Source organism: Adiantum capillus-veneris, chromosome 17 (genome assembly GCF_014529385.1).
Source record: "Adiantum capillus-veneris isolate H3 chromosome 17, ASM1452938v2, whole genome shotgun sequence".
Classification (NCBI taxonomy): domain Eukaryota; kingdom Viridiplantae; phylum Streptophyta; class Polypodiopsida; order Polypodiales; family Pteridaceae; genus Adiantum; species Adiantum capillus-veneris.
In genome coordinates, this window is record NC_140947.1 from 63587588 (window position 1) to 63612286 (window position 24699).

The 24699-nt window shown below is 44.4% G+C and overlaps 1 protein-coding gene across 1 annotated transcript in view; it reads right to left on the reverse strand.

Moving 5' to 3' along the window:
• The window catches only part of LOC147437380 (protein transport protein SEC24 C-like), a 146930-nt gene that overhangs the window by 32514 nt on the left and 89717 nt on the right, over positions 1 to 24699 (reverse strand). The window contains exons 13-17 of the mRNA XM_086486926.1: positions 1234 to 1305; positions 1030 to 1113; positions 832 to 951; positions 691 to 759; positions 520 to 597 (exon numbers count right to left, since the gene is read on the reverse strand). Coding sequence (XP_086343052.1) covers positions 520 to 597; positions 691 to 759; positions 832 to 951; positions 1030 to 1113; positions 1234 to 1305 — 423 coding nt within the window. The remainder of the gene's footprint in view (positions 1 to 519; positions 598 to 690; positions 760 to 831; positions 952 to 1029; positions 1114 to 1233; positions 1306 to 24699) is intronic.

Sequence of the window (24699 nt, forward strand, 5' to 3'; positions counted from 1 at the left end):
CCCAGTTGCACGCATTCCTTCCCTCTCTGCCCATCTACTCAGCTGTTGCTCAAGAATGGATGCATACAACCGTGCCAGTGTGTGCCCGATCATAATAGTGCGATAATTCCCAGGCTCCATGGGGTCTCCTGATTTGAAGATAGGTACGATCGTAGAGTGTCCAATAAGCCCTCACACATGGCACGGTTAAACATAACTGCTAGAAGCTCTGCTAGTAGGTCTTTGGCATGCATGAAATGCTCAGCTACTAGGCCCTCATGATCATATGCTCTCCCAGTCTTCATCCTGTCAATAGCTTTCTTCACCATCTCATTGGTGAAAAAGACACACGTATGTGGGCATGGGTCGGGGGGGTTGGGGAGGGGCGGCTATTCAGGTACTGTGTACAGAGATGATGCGTACTGACCCCAGGTCTCTGTGGAGGAAATAGCAAGGGGGGGGGGGGGGGGGGGGGGGGGACTGCTCATGAGAGAGAGAGAGATGCTAGCGTGATCAATTGGATAGAAGAAGTATATATACCTGGAAGCAGAAATCAGAATTATCCTGAAGCTTTTCATCATGCTTGAAAGTCACCATAAGAGACTTGTCGCAATCGATCTGTACCAAAACTTTGTTTTAGTCTGGGGTAGAATGTCCTCCCTCTCTCCCTATCTGTGCAGGCTCATACACTTTAAGAACAAAAAAACTTACAGCAGGGAGGTCCACGTCAGTTAGCGTACCCCTGTGGAAGTTTCCCACGTATTCTTGAACTTGAAGGCCCTGTATTGCAGAGTTTTGTCAAAGAATGATCGTAGAAAATAATACATAACCAAAAGATAGTCCTATATGTACCTGACTACAGCGAACACGCATCACAGCCTCCATGCCTTGGGGCCTTGTGAGGTTCCACCGAAGATCATTGTAAAGCTTTGCAGAGTCTGAGGTAGCCGAGAAAGGATGGTAGTAGTAAATCTGCCATAAAACATTTAACCATCAAAAACTAGTATTATCTTAAGAGGCTAATCTTTTGCTAAACTGAGAAAAGGCTACCTGCCCACCAGTTGTACCCGGGACAACCGCAAGTGAGGCTACATCTACATACTCTTGTGTTGTTAAAAATAAGTCACAGCAAACCTGACATTTGGAAACAGAAAGCATGCAAGGATGATAACTGTTCGTCCAGAGATGCACAATATAGAAATCATTCAAGGATGATATCCTCATTAATTGTTTATATAAAGAAGAAAATCATACCTGAAGTTCTGCAAGTTCAACTGCAAGTGTTTTCAATGTCTTGTCAATAGGCTGCAATAATTTGTTAAGGTCCTGCAAAACACATGGTATACTTTTTAGCCTATCCAAAGCTCCTACTAACATTTGTAATCCCTGTCTGCATCAATTTCTATGCCATTGCTCCCAAACAAAATAAACGTTATAGAGGTGACCCCTGTACACTTACAAAGGCATATCTTACTTGTACTCTTATCTGAAATCTCCAGTACAAGCTAGGCAAAGAATAAATGCGGTGCTGCTGCACCCATTGCATGAAGCATATTAGACTCAGCATTATCCTCCAATATACTTAGGGGGGTATCAACTGGCAGTTCAAGGCCACCAATTCTTTCTATTAAGTGCTCTAGCTCCATGTGTCTCGATTTTATCCCATTTCTTTCGTTGTAAGCTTCTTCAAGTTCTCTTAAGTTGCAGTCACAAAAGATGTGACCATAGTTACCCGGAACGGGAAAGCGAAATAGCGAAATAGCATGCATAAAATGCCATTCCCTGTTTCAGATACTAACGTCTGAAACACAGAACGGGAAATTGGGATGGGAAAGGGGAACGGGGACCTGAAAATGGCCATTCCCTGTAACTATGGATGTGGCGTGTCTCTTTTTACAGATATTCTTGTCCACAGTCCTTGTAGCATGGAAGCTGGTTACAGTGCAAGGTAAACCATACACATTATTTCTCCTGAAAATTTTAAAAAGCATGGATAAACCAGAGCTTCATTGAGTAAGCTATGCCATTTGTAACCTAGGTGGGGGTTGGGAGTATTCAAGAATCCAGGAGTATGGTGGATTTAATGTGATGGTGTTATTTGTCAATTTTCAGTGTAGGGTTTCGAGAAGGTCATGTTTGGTTTGTATTGTGTAATAGACTTGGACACTCCAAGCTAAAGATTTACTGCAACATACGGGAAAAACTGCAAATAACTGAGCAAAACTTGAATAGAGACACGGGGAAGAGAAGAGTCCACGTGGCCCAGCAAAGTTCCGCGCCCAGGTGCACTGGCCCCATAGATTGACGCCCCTTCTCAGGATTTCTTTATTTTATTAAGGTACAATGTTGGAGGGTCCTCCTCTCTCAGTACTCCCAAGCCAATTTGAGAAGAGGTGAGGCCCTGGGCACACTTGTAAAGGCCCTTAGGCTATCGCAAAAGCGATTACATGAAAAGCTACACTTCTAAAAACAATACGGCTAAAATCTGGTGCCCCAAAAGCCTCAGTGCAAATTGCGGAAATCCATACGACTGCCACGTCATCAACCAACGCAAATCACAAAAATCCATACAGCTGCCAAGTCATCAGCCTCTATGCAATTTTGACGATTCTCCTTTCTTTTAAGGGTTCTCAACCCCTCGGCCAAACTTTGAGAAGTTGGTAGGCTTAAAGTTTTAAAACCTAACCCTATTTATCTTTTGGGCCACTCAGCCAGAATCTATAAGTGGGTAAAAACGTCTTATGCTTCTTCCGTACGGTTTAGGCCCCTCGCTTGCCCATTAGGCCATGCCATATCATCAATTTGTGACATACCCCCCTCTTGAAAGAAATGTAATCGCCCTCGATTACGCCTACAAAAACAGAAATGACAAAAACTAGTTTAGTAGACACTGACTCTAAGTATCGATGTACTAGACCCACACATATCGAGCATGTGCACAAAGACGACAGTCACTGACCATTCACATCAATATCCCCCCTCCAAATCTTAGATGAGAAGCATGATCATTGTCATTTAGCAATCATATCCAGACCACACTAATCTATTCACGAATGTCTTAATTTACTAAATCTCGTTCCTACCACATTCACATCACCCCTCTGGTGATTAAGATAAATACTGCAGTTATTTCATCTTTCCAACATGTACTCAAACAATACACACATGAAAGAGCACATGTAACATATTCATTTTAGGATTTAATTTCAAATTTACATCTGTACATAAACATTCAACGAAATACTTTCAATATCCCCGAAATCTCAAAACTTTATTCCCATCGAGGTAATATGTGACAAGGGAGTAGAGTGACTCCCCTCTTGTGCAGCCCCCACTGCACCCGATCCAACCTGCTGATTTATCGGTAACTTTTGGAATAGACGGTGCTAAACCAAAGCCTCTAGATAAATTTCTGGTGTTTGAGGAGTATTTGCTGAGTCATCCTCCTCCATCCACTTGGCATCCAGAGCCAGATAGTTCCTCATCTTGACCAAATACCGCCGTGTCAGCTTCCCTTTCTGTCACGTGACACATCCCAACCCTGTGTGTCCCTGGACAAGCTACACCACAGCAGGCTTCAGTCAGTTCAGTCAAGTCTAGATTAGCAATGATCTGGCACTTTTGTGAGTCTATTCGTAGACCGTGCATGCCCAGTCACTTAGCATAGATGCATATCCTCCGGTTGCACACAGCATGATCATCAGAATTCCCATCAGAATCCATTAGCATCAATTAGGGGAATTTTCTAGTGCATTTAGCCTATTTTCCTATTTATTGGTATTTTCACTTATTATTTTTAAGTGACTTTCCAACAAAAGTAGGTAGGGCAATTTTGCTCAGATAATATATAAGCAAACCCAAGTTAGCACTTTCTGGCAGAAGAGGCAGCAGGAGCTTCCAGCTCAACAGGCAACTTCTCAGGAGTTACCCCCGCAGCACCATCGCAAGCACATCCCGCTTCTTCAACGTTTTCCACAGCATCAGCCCCGCCATTGGAGTTCCCCCCTTCTGGCGCTAGTTCCCCAGCAAGTCAGCCCCGTCCTTGGCGTTTTCCCGCGACCAACTCACCTCAGCCCCTGGCGATTTTATCCCTGCATGCTCAGCATTTTTGCAGCCAATCACTAACGCTACGCAACCAGCAAGACATCAGCGATTTCAGCCTTAAGTGCCAGCGTTTTGGAATCACAGGAACTCAGCAATTCAGCGTTTTGTTAGCATGGGAAACAATGCTGAACCAGCGTTTTTCAGCATGCAACAATAGCACCAGAAACGCAGCCTTATGGTAACAGAACATCAGCATTGTTGTCTTCAGCATCAACCTCGGCACACCCATTGTTTTCAGCCATAGGGACAGCAGTACCACAGTCATTTTCAGCCCTGAAACAGTCCAAGAAATTCAGCATAAAGAAGATCACAGATTTCAGCCTCAGTCGCGGTCGTCGTCATCGGCATAGTCCAACTTGCATCAGTCCATTGCATACGCATTGTACACCTTTGTGCAATCAAAGTAGACCACTCTCGCCGACGAGAGTGGGGCCTTCGGAGGAGGGTTTTACAACCTCTCGGTGTCGTATCTCTTCTCTCTCCTTCTCTCAATCTCATTCACTTGCACGCACAATATCCACTCTTTGTTCGTGATCACAGCACTCTACAAGACGGAAGGCTCTCTCCTTCCCTAAGAATTAAAAGGAACCTTGAGCAATAAGGATCACTAATCTTGAGAAAATACAACATTCATTCCGCTGCACCTTACATTGGTATCAGAGCTTTGGAAGTGTTCTGCATTACTCAAGAAAAGAACCACAAGAATTTTTTTTGCTTGTTGTGATCGCACGAACCCAAGTTTACTTGGGCATGGCGATTCCTAATCGTGGTTTGTTGAAGAGTGACAGGAATCCCAAGAAAGAAGGGCTTGTCCAACCTCCCCTTGTGTCTCTTTTCACTCATTGAGAGCGAACCGTGCACTTGGCGGCGGGCCAATCAACGTGAGGTGGGAAAAAGCAACCTTGGTGTGAGCGCAAGGCCGCCAAGGGGTGCGCCCACAGAAACGGGTAGAACTCGAGTGAAGAGAAGATCCTTCTCCAACGTGATTTGCAAGCGAAAGAACACCTCAAGAACCCCAAGAACCCAAGACCTTCAAGACTCCAAAACCTCAAGACCCGAGAACCTTAAGAACCTTAGGAACACAAGATTCTCATGAATCAAGGCCCTCAAGAACCTTAAGACCCACAAGAACCCAAGCTACTCGCGAGCTTAAGATTCCAAGATCATAGTGCATGGTCGTCACCCGAAGCGGCATGGATACTTCGCATTCAGGTGATGAGCATGAGAGAGGCGACCAAGGATTCTCCCCACCACGAGATTTTCCAACCCTCCCCCTTCGCCATCTACGCCAGACCCTATGGAGGCAATGATGAAGCAGATGATGGCCATGGTGGATAGACAAGAAGACAAGCGTCTTGCTTTAGAGCGCGAGCACATTGCTCTTGCCGCAAAAGAAGAAGAAAATATCCTTGCTCAGGACCGTGAGCGCGACGAAACAAACGCAAGATTTGCTGCACAACAATAAGAAAATCGCCTTTCTCTCGAACGCGAGCGCGAAGAACGAAATGCACGAAAAGCAGAGGAGGAGGCTGAGCGTGAAGCTCAAAGGGAGCTTCGCAATCAAGAATTTATTGCCTAAATCCTAGCCTCGAAGACCGAACCACCCAAAGATCGTGGGAGTTCGTCAAGTGGCGCAAGCCACGACGCGGATTCCAACCATCCAGTTACAGAAAAGTTGAATTTCAGTAAGTATGACGGTAAGATGGATGCTACAGTTATTCATTCTTGGTTGCATCAATTTAATGCTTATTTTGCGACAACTAAGAAGACAAGCAATAGCAAAGTTTTGATGGCAGCTATGTATCTTGCCGTTGATGCCATTAATTGATACCACGCATGGCAAGAGGCACAGCTAGCCGCTCACCTAGAGGCAGCCGACGATTTCATGCCCCTCTCTTTTAGTTGGGCTGATTTCCAAGACAAGCTCCAGGCGCGGTTTATGCCACCTCAATACCTCGCACGGTTGAAAGACAATTGGCGCGCTCTCAAGCAAAATGGTATGCCGGTTATGTCTTTTTCTAATCGTGTTTTGCAGCTAGGTACCCAATTACGCATGTCGCATGATGAGCGCAAAGAGGCTTTTCTCTTTGGATTGGACGAGTATATCAAGTACGATGTCGAGGTACTCGATCCAATCGATCTCAACAAGGCCGTAGCGATTGCTCTCGCACAGGAGATGAAGCACAACAAGGGAAAGCCTAAGGAGAACAAGACTTCCACAAGTACCTCGCAAACTTCTCAGAACCCTCAGATCGGTAAGAACGGTAAGAATGGTAAGAATGATAACTCTCCTAACCAATCTACCAACAGTATCTCACCAAAGAATTCTTCCAATGAATCTAAGGGTAAGGCTAACACAACTGCTAAACCTAAGCTTACTCCGGATGAAAAGGTATCACAAGGAACTGTAGGAGATTACATCACGTCAGAAGAACAAAGCACTTATTCTAAGGAAGATCGTTGTTTTCATTGTCACATTAAAGGTCACATAAAAAGAACATGTCCAAAGCTTGAATCGAATGAATGTAGAGAACCCACAACACCCACTACATCTGTCAATGCAATGAATGATAACACAATTGTGCCCACAGTTTCTCAGGACCCTCCCATTGATGATTCTCTCATTAAATGTTATGGTCGTACGTCGGGGCACCATTTTGTCATATTGTTTAACCCAGGTAGTATGCATGATGTGATCAGCCCCTCTCTTGTTGAGAGAGCCCGCCTTGAACTTAGTCCGAGATCTCCTATCGAGGTCTCTGGCTTTCGTCCTGGTACGGACGCTCTCATCACGAAGGAGTGCCTTGATGTGTTGTTTGCAATTCAACAGACTGCCTTCACTAGAAGATTTGTTGTTTCTCCTCTCCTAGGATGTGATATGATTTTAGGCATGAAATGGTTTCGTGAAATAAACCCTCTCGTTGATTGGGAGGCTAGCACTTTAACTCTCAATGCCAAAAGTGACTCTCCTACTGTCTTTCATGGAGTGGATACTTCTCCTTCTCCATCTCTTATTGCTAATATGCAGGACAAGGTTGAAAGGATTCGACATAAGGAGCCTCTCTCAGTCTCTTTTTCTCCACAACATGACACACAGGATTTGCATGATTATGAGAAGCATGATGATTTGAAGGATAATGATTTGCATGATGATTTGGATGAAAAAGACAAGCATGATGAATTGCATGAAGATGATGTGATTGTCACAAGGATGATGTGTTAGTTGATGCTTTTTCTAGCGAAGCTAACCTCGTTGTAGAATCGATCAATCACGAAGATCCGATCTTGGCTTTCCAAGTCGAGGTCCAAAGAACCCCCACACGACGATTCGATCATTCAGGACGAACCGATCTTGGCTCTCGAGCCTTGGTCCACAGAACCATCACAGGAAGTATTATGTGTTCGCATGATTGATACGCACGCATTGTTCGAGTGTTTCATTCGTGAAGGTTTCCTGTATTTTAGTCAGCATCGTTATGTGATTCCTTTTCCTAGGCATAACATACTATATGTTGAGCACCTTCCTCTCATGGATGAGCACGAATGTATGCGGATTGTTCATAAACGGTTGAAAAGTTTGTATGTAAGGAAGCAACATTTCTTGTCTCTTCCTTGGCATGACACAGTTTCCGAAAGAGCACATGATTGTATGAGCACCAAGCATGGGCATTTCCATTGTGATTTGCCACAGTTGATTGATTTCGATCAAACAGCAAAGATTCGACCTCATTGTTTGCATGTGTTTGATGAACGGGTTGTCGCTCCGTCTCTATGTTCGTTTACATTGCATACAGAGTCTTTAGCGAAGACAAGATTTTTTTCCTTCACTTTATATGGAATGGGTATGTTCATGGTTTTGTGGTGGGGATGGTCTCAGGAATTTTCAGCCATGGAGATTCTTGAAGACGAAAGAAGTAGCACTCTCGACGAAGTTGAAGCAAGAAAGGAGATTCTGAAGACTTTGTGTCGCTTTCGGCGCGGCCCAAAGAAGCAAGCGTTGCAGACCTTTATGAAGTTCAAGTACCGCACGACCCACACATCAGGGTGGGCCAGCGAAGAGTCCCTTCCAGGATTCCGGATGCTGTTGGCGATCTCCCTGGACGCCATACAGTTCGGTACCAGTACCTCACTTTGAAAAGGAGGGGATGTCACGTGACACATCCCAACCATATGTGTCCGTGGACAAGCTACACCACAGCAGGGTTCAGTCAGTTCAGTCAAATCTAGATTAGCAGTGATCTGGCACTTTTGTGAGTCTATTCGTAGACCGTGCATGCCCAGTCACTTAGCAAAGATGCATATCCTCTGGTTGCACACAGCATGATCATCGGAATTCCCATCAGAATCCATTAGCATCAATTAGGGGAATTTTCCAGTGCATTTAGCCTATTTTCCTATTTATTGGTATTTTCACTTATTATTTTTAAGTGACTTTCCAACAAAAGTAGGTAGGGCAATTTTGCTCAGATAATATATAAGCAAACCCAAGTTAGCACTTTCTGGCAGAAGAGGCAGCAGGAGCTTCCAGCTCAACAGGCAACTTCTCAGGAGTACCCCCCCGCAACACCATCGCAAGCACATCCCGCTTCTTCAACGTTTTCCACAGCATCAGCCCCGCCATTGGAGTTCCCTCCTTCTGGCGCTAGTTCCCCAGCAAGTCAGCCCCGTCCTTGGCGTTTTCCCGCGACCAACTCACCTCAGCCCCTGGCGATTTTATCCCTGCATGCTCAGCATTTTTGCAGCCAATCACTAACGCTACGCAACTAGCAAGACATCAGCGATTTCAGCCTTAAGTGCCAGCGTTTTGGAATCACAGGACCTCAGCAATTCAGCGTTTTGTTAGCATGGGAAACAATGCTGAACCAGCGTTTTTCAGCATGCAACAATAGCACCAGAAACGCAGCCTTATGGTAACAGAACATCAGCATTGTTGTCTTCAGCATCAACCTCGGCACACCCATTGTTTTCAGCCATAGGGACAGCAGTACCACAGTCATTTTCAGCCCTGAAACAGTCCAAGAAATTCAGCATAAAGAAGATCACAGATTTCAGCCTCAGCCGCCGTCGTCGTCATCGGCATAGTCCAACTTGCATCAGTCCATTGCATACGCATTGTACACCTTTGTGCAATCAAAGTAGACCACTCTCGCCGACGAGAGTGGGGCCTTCGGAGGAGGGTTTTACAACCTCTCGGTGTCGTATCTCTTCTCTCTCCTTCTCTCAGTCTCATTCACTTGCACGCACAATATCCACTCTTTGTTCGTGATCACAGCACTCTACAAGACGGAAGGCTCTCTCCTTCCCTAAGAATTAAAAGGAACCTTGAGCAATAAGGATCACTAATCTTGAGAAAATACGACATTCATTCCGCTACACCTTACACTTTCCTTGTGAGCCAAGACTTGCTCTGAAATGACTATCTCTTCCGTCGTCGCTTCCACTTCTCGTTGCTCGTTTGGCTCCTTGTCCATTGGCAGTTCACCTATGAAAGGTCTCAATAGGCACATGAAATGCATTGTGAATCTTCCAAGTATATGGTAACTTCAGTCAGAAGGATACATCATTTATCTTTTCATGTACATGGAAGGGTCCATAGCTTTGGAAACAGCCTTTCCTTACCCTTCCACTTTCGTAAACTTGCTTTCTCAAACTTGAGTAGCACCCAATCATTTTCCTTCAACTCCAAGTCACGTGAATGCTTGTCTACCGCCTTCTTATGCGGTGTTTGAGACTTCTCCAAAGCCTTCCTTACCTTGGCAACAGTAGTGTTTATTCCTGTGTCTATTGATCTGCTTCAAAAATCTCATCTTTGGTGCTTAAAATCGGTGAAACCTTTTTGCTACCCTCAACAAACTCAAACGGTGCCTTTCCCGTAGATGTATAAACTGTGTTGTTGTAAGCAAACTCCACCAAGGGAAAAAACTTTTCCCACTTACTCTTCTGATTAGAGATATATAAAACCACTCAGCTCGCTATCTTCGATTGCCCATCTATCTGTGGATGAAACTAGGACGAGAATTTAAGCCATGTGCCTATATTCTCCCATATTGCTCTCCAAAGCAAACTCATAAATCAGGGATCTCTATCTGACACGATAGATTCAAGCATACCATGTAATCTAAAAATCTGTAAGAAAAACAGCTTGGCCAAATAACCGGCTTTCACTGTCTTCTTTACTAGAGTGAAGTAAGCCTGTTTGTTGAATCCGTCAATGACTATCCAAATGCCAACATGAAGTGAGCATGTTTGCTGAATCCGTCAATGACTATCCAAATGCCAACATGCCCACTCTATGTCTTTGGAAGATCAAAGATGAAGTCCATTGCCCAAGGTCGGTTAGGAAAGGGTAAAGGTTGTAGTAAACCTGGTGCCTTGTGTCTATCAAACTTGACCTTCTAACACGCTAAACAAGTACATACAAACTCATCCACATCATTTCTGAGCCTAGGCTAGTAGACATACTTTTTCACACCTATCAAGGTACTCTCAATGCCTCCATGCTCATCAAATAGTGGATTATGGCACTCTATCAAGACCTTGTTCATACCATGCATTAGACAACCTTCCTTTAGAGCATAGCTAGCAACTATCTCCCCACTCTGCAACCACTTGAAGATGTCTGCAAAATCTAGATCTGTAGCGTACTGATCAATCATATCTTCAAAATTATGATGATGTACCGCCGAAATGGCCGATACCTGTGGTTTTCGAGACAATGTCTCTGCCATTGAAATTTTTCTTTCCCATAACTTGAACAATTTGGAGGTGACAAAATGTTCATCCATCTCATTTGCTTATCCAAAAGTTGTTTCTGAAACAAGAAGTGTCGGAGATTTTGATGATCTGTAAACATTGTAAAATCTGCTCCGAGCAAGAAATGTCGCCATTGAGTAAGAGCATGTATGGCCGCTAACAGGTCCTCCTCGTAAATCTTTGCAACCCACTCTGGTCAAGAGAACATTCTACTCTCATAGGCTACAACCTGGCCCTCCTGCATTCAGACCGCCCCCATACTGCATCCACACGCATCACAGTAAATCTCAAATTCTTTCTGCAAATCTAGTAAAATCAATATAGGACCATTTGTCAACTTTTCCTTAAGAGTCTTGAATGTCGTAATCTATGCTGGTCTCCAAGCAAAAGGACCCCTTCACTGATGTATCTATGCTAGTCTTCAAGCAAAAGGACCCCTTCACTGATGCTAGTACTTTCACGTCTATTCTACTAAAACATGTAAAACCTTTAGGCTTGTGAAGTATATCATCGATCCTGGTATGGTATTGAAAACATGTTCTTGATGGTGATTTTGTTGAGAGCACTGAAGTCAATGCACATTCTCCAAGATCCATCTTTCTTTAACACTAGAAACATTGGTGACCAGGAAGGTGATGTACAGGGCTAGATTAGACCCTTTTCAAGAAGTTCTTTCACTTGGTTCATAATTTCCTCATTATGGGCTCTTGTGACGGGTTTTGGAGTTAGGGTTGCTGCATCGAGGTCATAGACGCATCTCATCTATGTGTTTGTGTGGCCAGTCACGGACTCACTTCCCCTCGAAAGGTGGTACATGCCAATCTCTATGCCGGGAACAGTTCTCTCTATGAGGTATTGGCATCAATGATCATCTACGTAGCACTAGGACGGGATCTGCAAAACACAGTCAAGTTAGCCCAAGAAGAAGAAGAAATTCAAGAAAACCCAACTTATGAAGTTATGTCAAGAGGACCTATTTATTACATGGGTTAGCATTAAAAATCCCAACCCCCAACAACTAGCAGATGGAAGCACCTGTCCTAAAGTGTATTGAGGTCACTGATTGACACAACCATGGCGATGTGCACCAGCAAAGCCACCGCAAGGAACTCTCTGTGTCAATTGCATGTATGTCATGGAAGCGAGCTATTGAAACCCCTGAGGATAGTATGGGAACAGCTTATAAGGCTCCTATCGAGGGGCCTAAAGGATTGTACTTCATTAAAAACTACTTATAGAGAGTTGGAAAATTCACAGGAAACTCATTCTTGAGTCTCCTGCTCCTCGCCCAAGCCTCCTCTCTCCCATCTGCTCGCACTCACGGGCTCTTGCAATCACCTGCACACCCCCGAGCACTCACGCCGATGTGGGAAGACTCTCGAAACTTAACTTTCCGCGAAGAAAAAGTGCCAAAAAGACCTATTTCATCATGGATTCCTCCAGCTCAATTGCACAACATGAAGACACGCCAAGTAATGCTCACATTCCCTTCAGTAATGCTCTATTTACATGGATTACAGTACTTTCCAGAGCCTCAATCAGCGCATATCTGCTCTTGAAAATACAAATGTACAGACGAACATTCGTATGTGCTCTCTTGAAGCAGCCATGTAAGGGTTTAATGCTCGTGTTGTCACTCTCGAAAATACGGCTGAGTCGACAACTGTTCGTGTTTCTGAGAATGACACCCATCTTCAGCAATTGCAGTTGCAAATTGTTACAAGCTTCGACACTCCAAGCGAGAAATCGACAGCAACACACAAACAGAAACTTCAAAATCACTGAACTTTACGAGAGAGAGAGAGAGAGAGAGAGAGAGAGAGAGAGAGAGAGAGAGAGAGTTCCACACCCAGAAGCACTGGCCTCAAAGACTGGCGCCCCTTTTGATGTTTCTTTATTATTGCTCACAGCAAAGTACAACTCCCAAGGGTCTTCTGCCATAGTTACCCGGAACGGGAATGGGAGGGTCTGGAACGGGACAGGGACGGGGAGGAGGAGGGGGGTACAGAACGGGAACGGGGCCGGAACGGTCCACCTAAAGTAAGGCTTGAATTACCTCCATTCAGCTTAGTCCCAAATAAAGTCCTAAACAACCCCAAAACTACTCCTAAATCTACCCCCTAACCTGCCCTCAAACTGCACCAAATATGTGCCCCGAACAGCCCCAAATCTGTCCCCAAAAGCCCACTTTTTTTCCCCCAAATGCCTACTTTTGCCCGTTACGCCCCGCGTTTCACCGTTTCGCCTCGTTCCCCCCATTCCGGAACACCATTCCGGCTACGCCCCGTTCGGGAACGGCGTTCCGTTCCCATCTCCGTTTCGGGAACGGGACTCGTCCGGAACGCCGTTTCGGAACCTTTGGGCCGTGTTCCCCGTTACACTGTCTTCTGCTCCCAGACTCTGCGTCCAGATGCTCTACAAAGTGAGGCCCCAAGGGTTCTTTATAAACAATACAAGGGACGCCTAAAAACAGAGCCCCAAAAGCATCAAATTCAAAAGCACTTTAATCCAAAACCATCTACTCTCAATAGCTAGCGATAGGCTCTCCAAAAGCAGCCAACCTAAATTACGAAAATCTGTAGATCCTGCCATGTGGCACCAGCAGCGCAAAACGTAGAAAATTTGTATTGTCCTGCCACATTGTCCGTATGGACTACCATGTCACTAGTCAACGTGTTAGTGCGATTTACAACAATCTTTTTCAGAGTTCAAGCTTCTGGATTTTAGGGTTTTGGCCCCTAGGATCGGTGCTAATACGTTCCTTCAATCGATAGTCATCTTCTTGGTTCAATTCCTCTTATCCACTCCGCCATTTCTCTTCTAGTAGGGCATGCCACGTCATCACTTTGTGACATTCCCCCCTCGTAAAAGAATTGTAATGGCCCTCAATTACACCTGCAAAAACAGCCATAGGACAAACTTTCTTCTATAGACACTAACTCTATGTACTCATACACCAGACTCCACCAATCCAACACTTCTATAAAGACATCACTCACAGATCAATCACATTTGTGTCGAGGGTCTTAGATACAAATCCTGATCATTGTAACCATTTAGCAATCACATCCAGACCACGTTGATCTTCTCAAGGATGTCTTGATCTACTAAATCTTGTTACTATCAGATTCATATCCTTTCTTTTCACATTTCAATCAAACAAACCATAGTCCATGGTCATCCCCACAGGACAAAACATCCACATAGCATGCAGTTCACAAAATCACACACTTAGTTCACACTAAACACGGTGTTTTCAATCACTCAATCTGGCCATCTCATTCTGTCTAGAACTCTTAATGCACCTTGATCACTGTGCAGCCATCTCATCCTTCCGGAACTCTTGATGCACTCACACCAATATCCATTCATCTCATCCACATAGACATCTTGATGCACTAGAATCTCATTCAATTCACATTCACTTAGGCATCACATCTAGATCTCACTAATCTCTAACAGATGTCTATATGCACTAAGTTCAAATCATATTCATTCTTCATTCACTTAGCCATCACATCCAAATCTTACTTATCTCTGACGGATGTCTAGATGCACTAAGCTCTAATGATTCATCAAACAAAATGTTGTAGACATTTCATCTTTCTCTACATGTCCCTAACAATACACACATGAAAGTGCACATGTTTTCACCAATCAAGGAAACTTCCAATTCAGTGTACACTTCATAAAGTCATCCCGCAAAATACTATCAACCCGTCAGTACCCTAAAATCTCAAAGAGAAATTATCGACTTTATTCAATCCAAGAAATCTGTGGCAAAGGAGTGGAGTTGCTCTCCTCTTGTGCAGTCCGCACCGCACCAGATTCAACCTGCTAATCATCGGTAACTTTCGGCATACACACTACTAATAGCCCAAAAGCTTCAAGATACAACTCTCTCCGAAGAGAATTTGCGAGCTTCTCTTCCTCCATCCACTTTGCATCGAGGGCCAAAAAGTACCCTTGACCAAATTATCCGGGGGACCTAGCTTACCTTTTTGTTCTTTTTTCGTACCCTAGGACCTATTGGTGGCCCTACTGGCTTCCCTCTCCTTGGCACCTCAATCTCAATCTGTGGAATTCTCTGATCTACCAGATGATTCCTGTTCCTTTGTTTTCTTGTGCCCTGGGACCTGCAATAGCCTCCCCTATCCATTGGCACGTTAGTCTCAATCATCGAAACCCCAAGACACAGTATCATCCAATCCCCTTTCTTCTCCGAAGACCTCTAATGAACGTGCATTTGGCTCCCTTACTTCGTCAGAACCCTCGGATGTGCTACCATCTGATTCTCTTACTCTTCCGGCATCATGTGATGAACTACCATCCGGTTCCCCTGATTCACTCTCTTTACTAGAAGACTCTTGCCATGTTGAGGTGGATCCTATCCTGTCTGTAGGATAAGTCAATGAGTCATCATGCATTCCAAATCCTTGCTGAGCTTGTCAGAGTCAGACTTTCGTTCTAGGCAATACTCTCCAATCTCTTTAGGCAAACCACGGCAAAACCGCTCAATTTGGTCCCTCAAAGTAATCTTCCGAAACGAAGACACTCGCAAATAAGTATCCCAAAACCTATGATAGTAGTCTTCCAATGTATCTTTCTTACTCATTCTCACATGATGCAAAGTCGTGATGACATCTCTTTAGTACATCTCTTTAGTATTCGTCTGATAACCAAGTTGACATGAAAATTTTCTTGGATTTTACCTACGTCGCAGGTGCTTCTCTGTGTAACAACAAAGTACACCACCATGTCTGTGAACTTCTTTTCAAGTAGGATGCCGCCCTTCGCACCTTGGAATGTTCCGTGAACCTACCTCCAAAGAAGGCAACGTCAAACTGCAATATACTCAAGGGCTCAATAATTATCCTAGTAGCCTAAAAACACCTCAAACCTTACGGCCTGATCCCCTTCCTTGAACTCCTTGGTCTTCTTGCTCAATTGTTCACTGCCAGCAGAGGACGAGCTCTCCTCCTCTGCACTGGTAGATGGCCTCCCATGCCTTCTAGACTTTTTCAAAAATCTCCTTTTCTTGCTTTTTCTCTCCTTCTTCCGCCTTTTCTCATCCTCTCTGAAATTAGAGAACGGCGAACTATTGGAACTCTCTGAAGACGCAAAAATGCCTGGGTCATCCTCAAAACGAGCACGCTTCTTGGATCTGCTTGCCACCTCAAACGTCTACTTCCGACCCAGGAAATCTGTCGATTCCCTCTTCTTTGGAGAGTGCTTCAAGCCTTTCATTATCTGGTTTTCGACAAGAGCTCTATCTAGCTCTTTCTACGAGTACAATTTCCACTTTTCTGCACTCGTCTGTCCTTTAAGCTTTCTTCCCGACTTGAGAGGAGAATCGATGGCCTCTCGCCTGAATCTCATCCATTGGGTTATGTCTTCGAGTACTTCACATATTCCAGGTTTTGGGAGTACCTCATAAATCTTTTCACACACATGTCAACCTGCAGTTGACATTTGTACTCCGCTCTAGAAAACTTCCAAGCCGAAAATTTTCCCAATTCTTTATTCTTTTCTTCGGTTCCCGCGCTGAATTTCAACTTTTCTTCGCCTCCCCCCTAACAGGTGTTATCTCTTTCACATTCTCCACGAGAACCCATAAGCGGTCTTGGGCTCTTTATGGCTTATGTCCTTATGACAGAGCAATGAAGACGAGAGCGCAAAAATGCCCGATGCGCGATGGACTAAGCGTGGGAGTAGCTAGTAAGTTTGGGGCAGGGACACAAAGATTCTTTCACAAAAAAAAACCTTGCCTACTCTGTCAAATTCTCCTCAAGAACCTATGTGTGCTGCTAAAGGGATCGGATCCTCCATAGAAGAAGAAGAAGCTTTCTAAGCTCTAATACCACTTTTATAGGCTTGGACACTCCAAGCAAGAAATAAATAGCAACACACGAACGTAAACTTCAAAATCACTGAACTTTAAGAGAGAGAGAGAGAGAGAGAGAGAGAGAGAATCGACACGGCACGACGGAGTTCCGCGCCCAAAAGCACTAGCCCCAAAGATTGGCGCCCCATTCGGTATTCCTTTATTATTGCTTACAACAAAGTACAACTCCCGAGAGTCCTTTGTTCTCGGACTCTGCGCGCAAATGCTCTGCAAAGTGAGGCCCCAAGGGTTCTTTATAAGCAGTACAAGGGACGCCCAAAAGCAGAGCCCCAAAAGCATCAGATTCAAAAGCAATTTAACCCAAAAGCATCTGCTCTCAATAGCGAGCGCTAGGATCTCCAAAAGCAGCTAGCATAAATTACGAAAATCCGTACAGCCTACCACGTGGCACCAGCTGTTCCCAGATGGGCACCACGTGCCAATAGAAAAGAACAGACTGAACAGACTTTTTAGCACTTCAATAACAACTGAATTGAAAGAGAGAGACGACATGCGACACGGTGGCGGAATTCCACCCCAGAGAGTATTGGCCCCAAATCTTGGCGCCCCTTTCGGTGTTTCTTTATATTGCATCATCAAAGTACAAGCCGGTACTCCATCCTCTGTACCTTCATCGAGAAGCATGCGAGAGAATGAGCCCTAGTCTCATATTTAAAGGCCCTTGGCCATTAAAAAGAGTTTACATGAAAATCCTTCAAACTCAAAAGCATATGGTCCAAAAGAAGATGTCCAAAAAACTTGCTTGCCTGATTTATAGAAACCCGTACAACTGCCACGTCAGCAGCGCAAATCTATACAGGCTACAAGGTCAGCAAGTCAATGTGAAATGCGAAAATCCGTACAGTGCAGCCACATCAACAGTCAACAGAAAATCCGTGTTGTACAGGTCTGCCATGTCATCAGCTGGCTACGTATCCTTTGGTGTGTGTGTGTGTGTGTGTGTGTCAGGTCCTGCTTCATCTTTTGCTGCTTCTACTTCTTCACTTAAAGTTTAGGCCCCTTGGCCGGGATCTGCAAGTTGGCTCCATTCTTCAAGGCTTGACACGTCAGCAGTTTGTGACATCCCCCCTTCTTGAAAGAAAGTAATCGTCCGCAATTACAGCATATCTGCAAAACAACTCAAGTTAGCTCAAAATTTTCCGAGCGTCATTCCGAGGGACAATCAGTTTGCTCTTTTTGTTAAGGAGTTGACTTCTCCTTTCGTCTAGATCGGAACTCTTGATATTCCGGCATAGTAAGATTAGCCATCACACCCATTCCGCATTGATCTTCCACGGGTGTCTTGATGCACTAAAATTACATACCCAGATAATCTCATCCAATTAGGAACATTCAGTGGTTGGCACTTTACAAATGCTCACATATGCATGTTACAAGCCATAGAAACATAAAGTCGCCGATGAACACTACTCGCCCATAACCTAACAAGCTCCGGGCCGGGAGATATTCAACGACTCCCTCATTACTCCTCCCGCATAAGCTAAAAAGGTCCGGGCCAGGAGATATAGAGGCCTTTTACAACCAAACGCCCCCCAGACCGCAGCCTGATCGTTTGGAGGTGCTGAGAGTTACCACTGCTGAGACTTCTTAATACTCCTCCCGCATGGACATCTAGGTCTGGGCCAAGAGTAACAACAATTTTTTTATATAAAAAAAAATCAAGTATACAACAAAACGCTCCCCTGACATCCTATCTGCGTAGTTCCGAGGTTCAAACAATACCAAAACAGTTTTTTCACTACTACAACCGGGAGTAAAATCACTGGTCAATAAAACCAGTATTAAACCCAGTATTAAAACCAGAGTCAAACATTTCAAAAATAGATACCATCAATTTCAAACAAATTTCAAATTTAAAAAGCAACCTCGACGTAAGTCAAGCTCGAAAAGTCGATTGACTTTCCATCCTAAAGCCTGCACCAAAAATAAGGGTTAGGTTCCTTCCATCAGGTCGTAGCCGATTGCAGCATGATCCACAAACTCTTGAATAGTCGAAACAAGCCTCGACAAGCAATGTTCCTGTGGCGGTGATGGTAGTCCCAAGGCCTAGCAATCACACTCAACCTTCAAGGTTACGCCTACTGAGAGATGTCGAGAAATTTCAAGTTATAATCTACTAGGGTTTCCATGACAAGCATTTCAGGATACCCCACTCTTCCATATAACTTCGGGCAAAACTTTTCTTGAAAGCTTGCCAAGTCCTTGGACTGTGCGGCTTGGTAGCTATAGACATCCATCACTGCTTGGCACTGCATCTAAGAAAAATCCCAGCTCGAAACAAATCATGGATCCTTCTCTTGCAAGTGATCTTTATGGCTTATGCCCTGTAAGACATGAGCGATGTAGACGAGAGCAACTCCGATGCGCGATGAAGTAAGAGTGAGAGTGGCTAATGAGTTCGAGGTCGAAGCACGAAGCTACTTCAAATAAAATTCAAGTAGTCACTGGTTTGCTTTGTCTGCTCTCCTGTAGGACCGGTATGCTCGCCTGATACTCTGATACCGCTATCACAAGCTGGGCACCACGTGCCAATAGAAACGAACAGACTGAACAGACTTTTAGCACTTCAATAACAACTGAATTGAAAGAGAGAGACGACACGCAACACAGAGTGGTGGAATTCCATTCCAAAGAGTATTGGCCCCAAACCTCGGCGCCCCTTTCGGTATTTCTTTATATTGCATCATCAAAGTACAAGCCAGTACCCCATCTCTGCACCTTCGTCCAGAAGCATGCCAGAGAATGAGCCCTAGCCTCATATTTAAAGGCCCTTCGCACTAAAAGCAGTTTACATGAAAATCCTTCAAACTCAAAAGCATATGGTCCAAAAGCAAATGTCCAAAAAAAACTGTCTGCATTATTTACGGAAATTTGTACAGCTACCACGTCAACAACACAAATCGCGAAAATCTATACAAGCTGTCACGTCAGCATGTCAACGTGAAACGCGAAAATCCGTACAGTTCTGCCACGTCAACAACCAACGGAAAATCCGTGCTGTCCGTACAGGTCTGTCACGTCATTAGCTGGCTGCGTATCTTTTGGTGTGTGTGTTGGTCCTGCTTCATCTTTTGTTGCTTCTGCTTCTTCACGTAGGATTTAGGCCCCTTGGCCGGGATCTGCAAGTTGGCTCCATTCTTCAAGGCTTGACACGTCAGTAGTTTGTGACACCAGCAACACAAAACCCGAAAAATCCGTATTGTCCTGCCACATCAGCATGTCAGTGCCATTTATGCAAAACCTTTTTCAAAGTTCAAGCTTTTGTCTTTTAGGGTTCTAGGCCCAACGGCCAGTGCTCATAAGTTCCTTTAGTCAATAGCCATCTTCTGCATTCAGTTCCTCTTGTCCGCTCCGACATTTCTCTTCCAGTAGGACATGCCATCTCATCACTTTGTGACACAAATTGCTATTCTTAGAGGCGTTCACAAAGTGGCCCCACTGCAACGATTCCGTACAAAACCACTAATTTCTCATAGAAAGAGAGGAATGTATCGAATTAGTTGTAAATAACTAGCTTCATCAGTGGACCACATATTTTGATCTCCATAAAGAGCATGATGAACGCAGAATTCAGACGATTCCCCTTTATTTGTATAGTAAGGCGTTTACCTAATGGCGTGATATGACAGAGAAGCCTACGACATGGGCTCATTTTTGTTTAAATTCAAGAAGGATTTTGCGAAAATCAATCCTCTGAAAGCCTATACTAGGTTACAGAGTCTTTCAATGGAAACTCCGTCTTTTGACAAGTGCACAACCGCTTTCAAGGAGGCACTCACCTTCAACAAGCTTTTTCTACACATGTTGTGTCACAAAATTACGACATGGCATGCCCAACTGACAGGACCAAGAGTTATAATTTGTTCCAACTTATAGGGTCCCGTTCGATGGGGCCCTAGGGACATTAGGCAAATAAAAAGAAGGTTGGCGAACAATTGTACGGACGGCGCAAATTGCAATGGCATGCTGACGTGACACAGCGTACGGAATTCCACGTTTCACGTTGCCAGCTTTTCGGGCTTGAAGCTTTTGAGTTGAAGCTTTTCATGTAATTGCTTCTCCATGGCCAAGGGCCTTTAAATCAGACCCAAGGGCCACTCTCTCGCTCAGTTGTGCTGACGAGCTTACGAGCAGATTGGACCCGCGGGCATTGAACTTTGCTCAAGCATTAAGATAAAAATAAATACCGAAAGAGGCACCAGTCCTTGCGGCCAATCTCTCTAGGCATGAAACTCTGTCGGGCCGTGTCGACTCTATTGAATTGTGATTAGAGTGTGAAGTATTTTTAAGTGATTATCTCGTGTATCGTACCAGATTCTTGACTTGGGGGTGCCCAAGTCTGTTTCAGTGGTATCAAAGCTCAGCCAATTTCTCTTCTACCGGGAAATCTGATCCCTTTTCACGCGACACACATGCATTCTGGTGATGATTCTTGCAAGAATCAGAAGAACCCGTGCAGCACGGAAAATTCAAATGGATCAGCAGATAAAGACTACGGGCCACCTGGGCCTACAGAGTATCGACTAATGGAGATGCAACGTTAGTAGCAGGTTGATGATTGCGCAAAGCAGATGCTCTAGTTTTGAAAGGATCCCCAGTATGCCAAATTTTTGACCCGGCACTCGATCGATGAAGTGCATACCCGATGGTAGAAAGCCATCAATTCCCCACTAAAGTCAGTCCCCACTAAGTCAGTCCTCAAGAAACCTCCTATCCCACGGATGTTTACTGAAGATGAACTTGATGACGTTGTCGAAAGACGAGTCAACCAACTTTTGGGGGCAAAGAAGCAACCGGAGAACGCAACAAGGGAACAGACTACCCTGGCTATTTAGGCCGTCTTTACTCAATTAAACTATGATTAAAGTGTGAAGTATTTTTAAGTGATTATCTCGTGTGTCGTACCAGATTCTCGACTTGGGGATGCAAAGTTTGTTTCGTGTTGTGCAAAGAAGATCAAGAAACCACAAGAACGCCCTTCGGTTCATATTCACAAGATCTCTGGTAACTCTGATGTTAAAGTTGAAATCCTTGATAATGGAAGCTCACATAATTTTGCGGAGTCAAAATTAGTAAAGAAATTGCACTTGTAGATGCGTGAATGAGTATCGTGTGAAGATGGCTCGAGATGAAGATACAGATGTATGGAATCATATGGTTCCTAACTTGACGCTCAAGCTAGGTGATTACAAAGAGAACCTGGAGTTCCACATCATGCGCCTAGATAGAGCAGATGTTATCTTAGGAATTCCATGGTTTTATGATAAACAAGATACATTGTATATAGAGGATGTACATCACTCCCTTGTTTTTGTTAGAAAGGACATGCCTCATGTGTTTGTTTCTTTTTGTAATCAGATTTCTGTAAATAATGGTTTTTGCAATACCAATTGTCACTACTTTGGAAATGTTTAAAGATACAAAGTCTTCTAATGTAGACTTTTACTAGTGTATACCATCTGCATGGTTTGATTTGTTTGTGCTTGGCACTTTGGTCACTGAATTTTGTAAAAATCTTTCATGTTCTTACGTTGAACTTCAAGATTAACGAGTCCACCATTATCCAAGAAATCATTCATGATTTCAAGGATGTCTTTCCTGATGATCTATCTCTTGGCCTACTGCCTTCGAGAGAACTAGACCATGCCATTGAAGTGGGGGCTAATAGTCAGCCTTTTTTGAAGCACCCCTATCAGTTTAGTAAAACCGAAGAGGATGAGACGTCACAAACTGATGACCTGGTAGTGCCCGAACACATACACACACCCTAATAAAGTTGTCCCAACTCTAGGGATTATTGCTGAGGGGCCCAAACTGACACTAGGGACATTAAAATAAAGCAAAGCGACTGCTGACGTGGCTGGCGCACTGACTGTACGACTCTCCGCAAAACACGCTGGTTGTATGGATTTCCGCAAATCGCGCTGCCAGCTTTTGGAGATTACTGCTTTTGAGTTTACCTTTTTGGGCCTCTGCTTTTGGGCATCCCTTGTAAGAATAAATACGCCCAAGGGCCTCACTTTGCAGGGCATCTGGACGCAAAGACTGAGAGTGAGCACCTGCAGGCTCAGTTGTACCTTGCACACAGATTAATATAAAAAAATATACCAAAAGGGGCGCCACTCTTTGGGGCCATTACCTCTTGGCACGGAACTACGCCAGGACTACCCAGTTCTTCTTCTTCCTTTTCTTCTAACAGTTCTTCTACCTCTTCTCACTCGAGCGAGGTAGACAGACAGGGCAAAAAGCGAAGCAAAAAGCAAAGCTTCGTAAAGGGCAAGAAAAAGGCAAAGAAACCCAGATTCCGCCCAGTTTCTGATAGCTCTACAGAGGAGTCATCCTCTGACAATTCGGACTCCGATGACCATATGTTTTATGCAAAGAAGAAGCACTTCTACAAAGCCAACCAATATGACTTCCTCGAAGACAAGACCAAGAAAGCAAAAGAATTCAAAGAAGGTGGACAGTCCATAAAATTTGAATCCTTTTCTGGATTCCGGGATGCCCCGAGGACTTTGGCCTTCATCCAGCAGTTTGACATAGCTTTCTCTGAAGGGCATTTCTCAGAGCACTCCAAGATCAAGAGGGCTGCACCTTTTCTTAAAGGAAATGCTCGAACATGGTGGTTCACTCTTCTTCTGAGGAAAGAAGCTCCAGTCAAGTGGTTGAAATTCAAAAGGCTCTTTATTTCTTCTTAGCTGATCCGGGAGTACGAACGTGATATACGAACTACTTGGAACCATCTTTGGATGTACAAGGAAGATTCTCTGTATGCTTATTGCGAGAAGTTTTGGGACTCTTTTCTACCAACCTCTTCATTTAAGAAGGTCTCTTATAAGGAATAGATTGAGCGGTTTTGCTGCAAACCCCCTATAGAGATCCGAGACTACTGCCTGGAACAAAAGTCAAAGTCTATCCAAGAATTAATGGGTCATGCGAAACGCAATTTCTCGATACATTCGAAAAACTTGACTTAGCCCATTGATGAGATCTTGACTCAGAGAACCAGATAGACCTCTAACAATGAAAATAGAAAGAGAAAGAGTTCCCAAGAGAAGGATAAGGATGCACGATCCCGACTAAGTCTTCGAGAAAGAGCTAACTATGTCAAAGATGGGAAGCATTTTGGTTGCGGGGATCATGGGCACATCTCTGCAAAGTGCCCCAAAAAGGCACAGCAAGAACAGACTAGAGACAAGCCAAAGAGTTCTACAGCAGCAGAGAAACGTGACAGAAAAGGCAAGATGAAAGCAGGTTTGGTACCAGATTGCATGGGTACTGACCCAAGCCTAGTTGATGAAAGTACAAAACTTTGCCGAGCTTGGGGCAAAATGAAAGATCAAGAAGCCCTGATTTTCTTCCATGGAGTAGCCAAGGCCACCTTCATTTCACCTAATTGGCGGCGCAGCTCGAGATTACACCCAACAAGATGGGACCACCGGTTCTAGCGGCACCCGGACAGGACATAGCCATTACACCTGTCATTGGCAAACTTCGGTTGCATTGTCAGGGGTATTTAGGGCACGAGGACTTCTACATAATGCCCTTGGAAATTGTCACAAAGTGATGACGTGGCGGACAGCAAAAACCCTAAAATTTCTACAAACCCTAATTTCTGCCAGAAACCCTAACCGCTCTCTTGTACTTTGATGATTCATTAATACAAAAAGAAATACCGAAAGGGGCGCGAGTCTTTGGGGCCAATATCTCTAAGCACGGAACTCCGCCGGGCCAATGTACATCTATTGTGATCTGTGACTTGTTTTGAAGTGGTTATTTGGTGCTGTCGCGGTTGATTCTTGACTTGGGGTGTCCAAGTCTGTTACAGTGGTATCAGAGCAAGGCCGATTTCTCTTCTAAGGGAAATCCGATCCCCGAAATTTTTTTTCCGCGACACCTATGGCTTCAAGCAATGATCAGTCGACTCCCTATGCATCTGGAGATGCGGGCTGGGATCA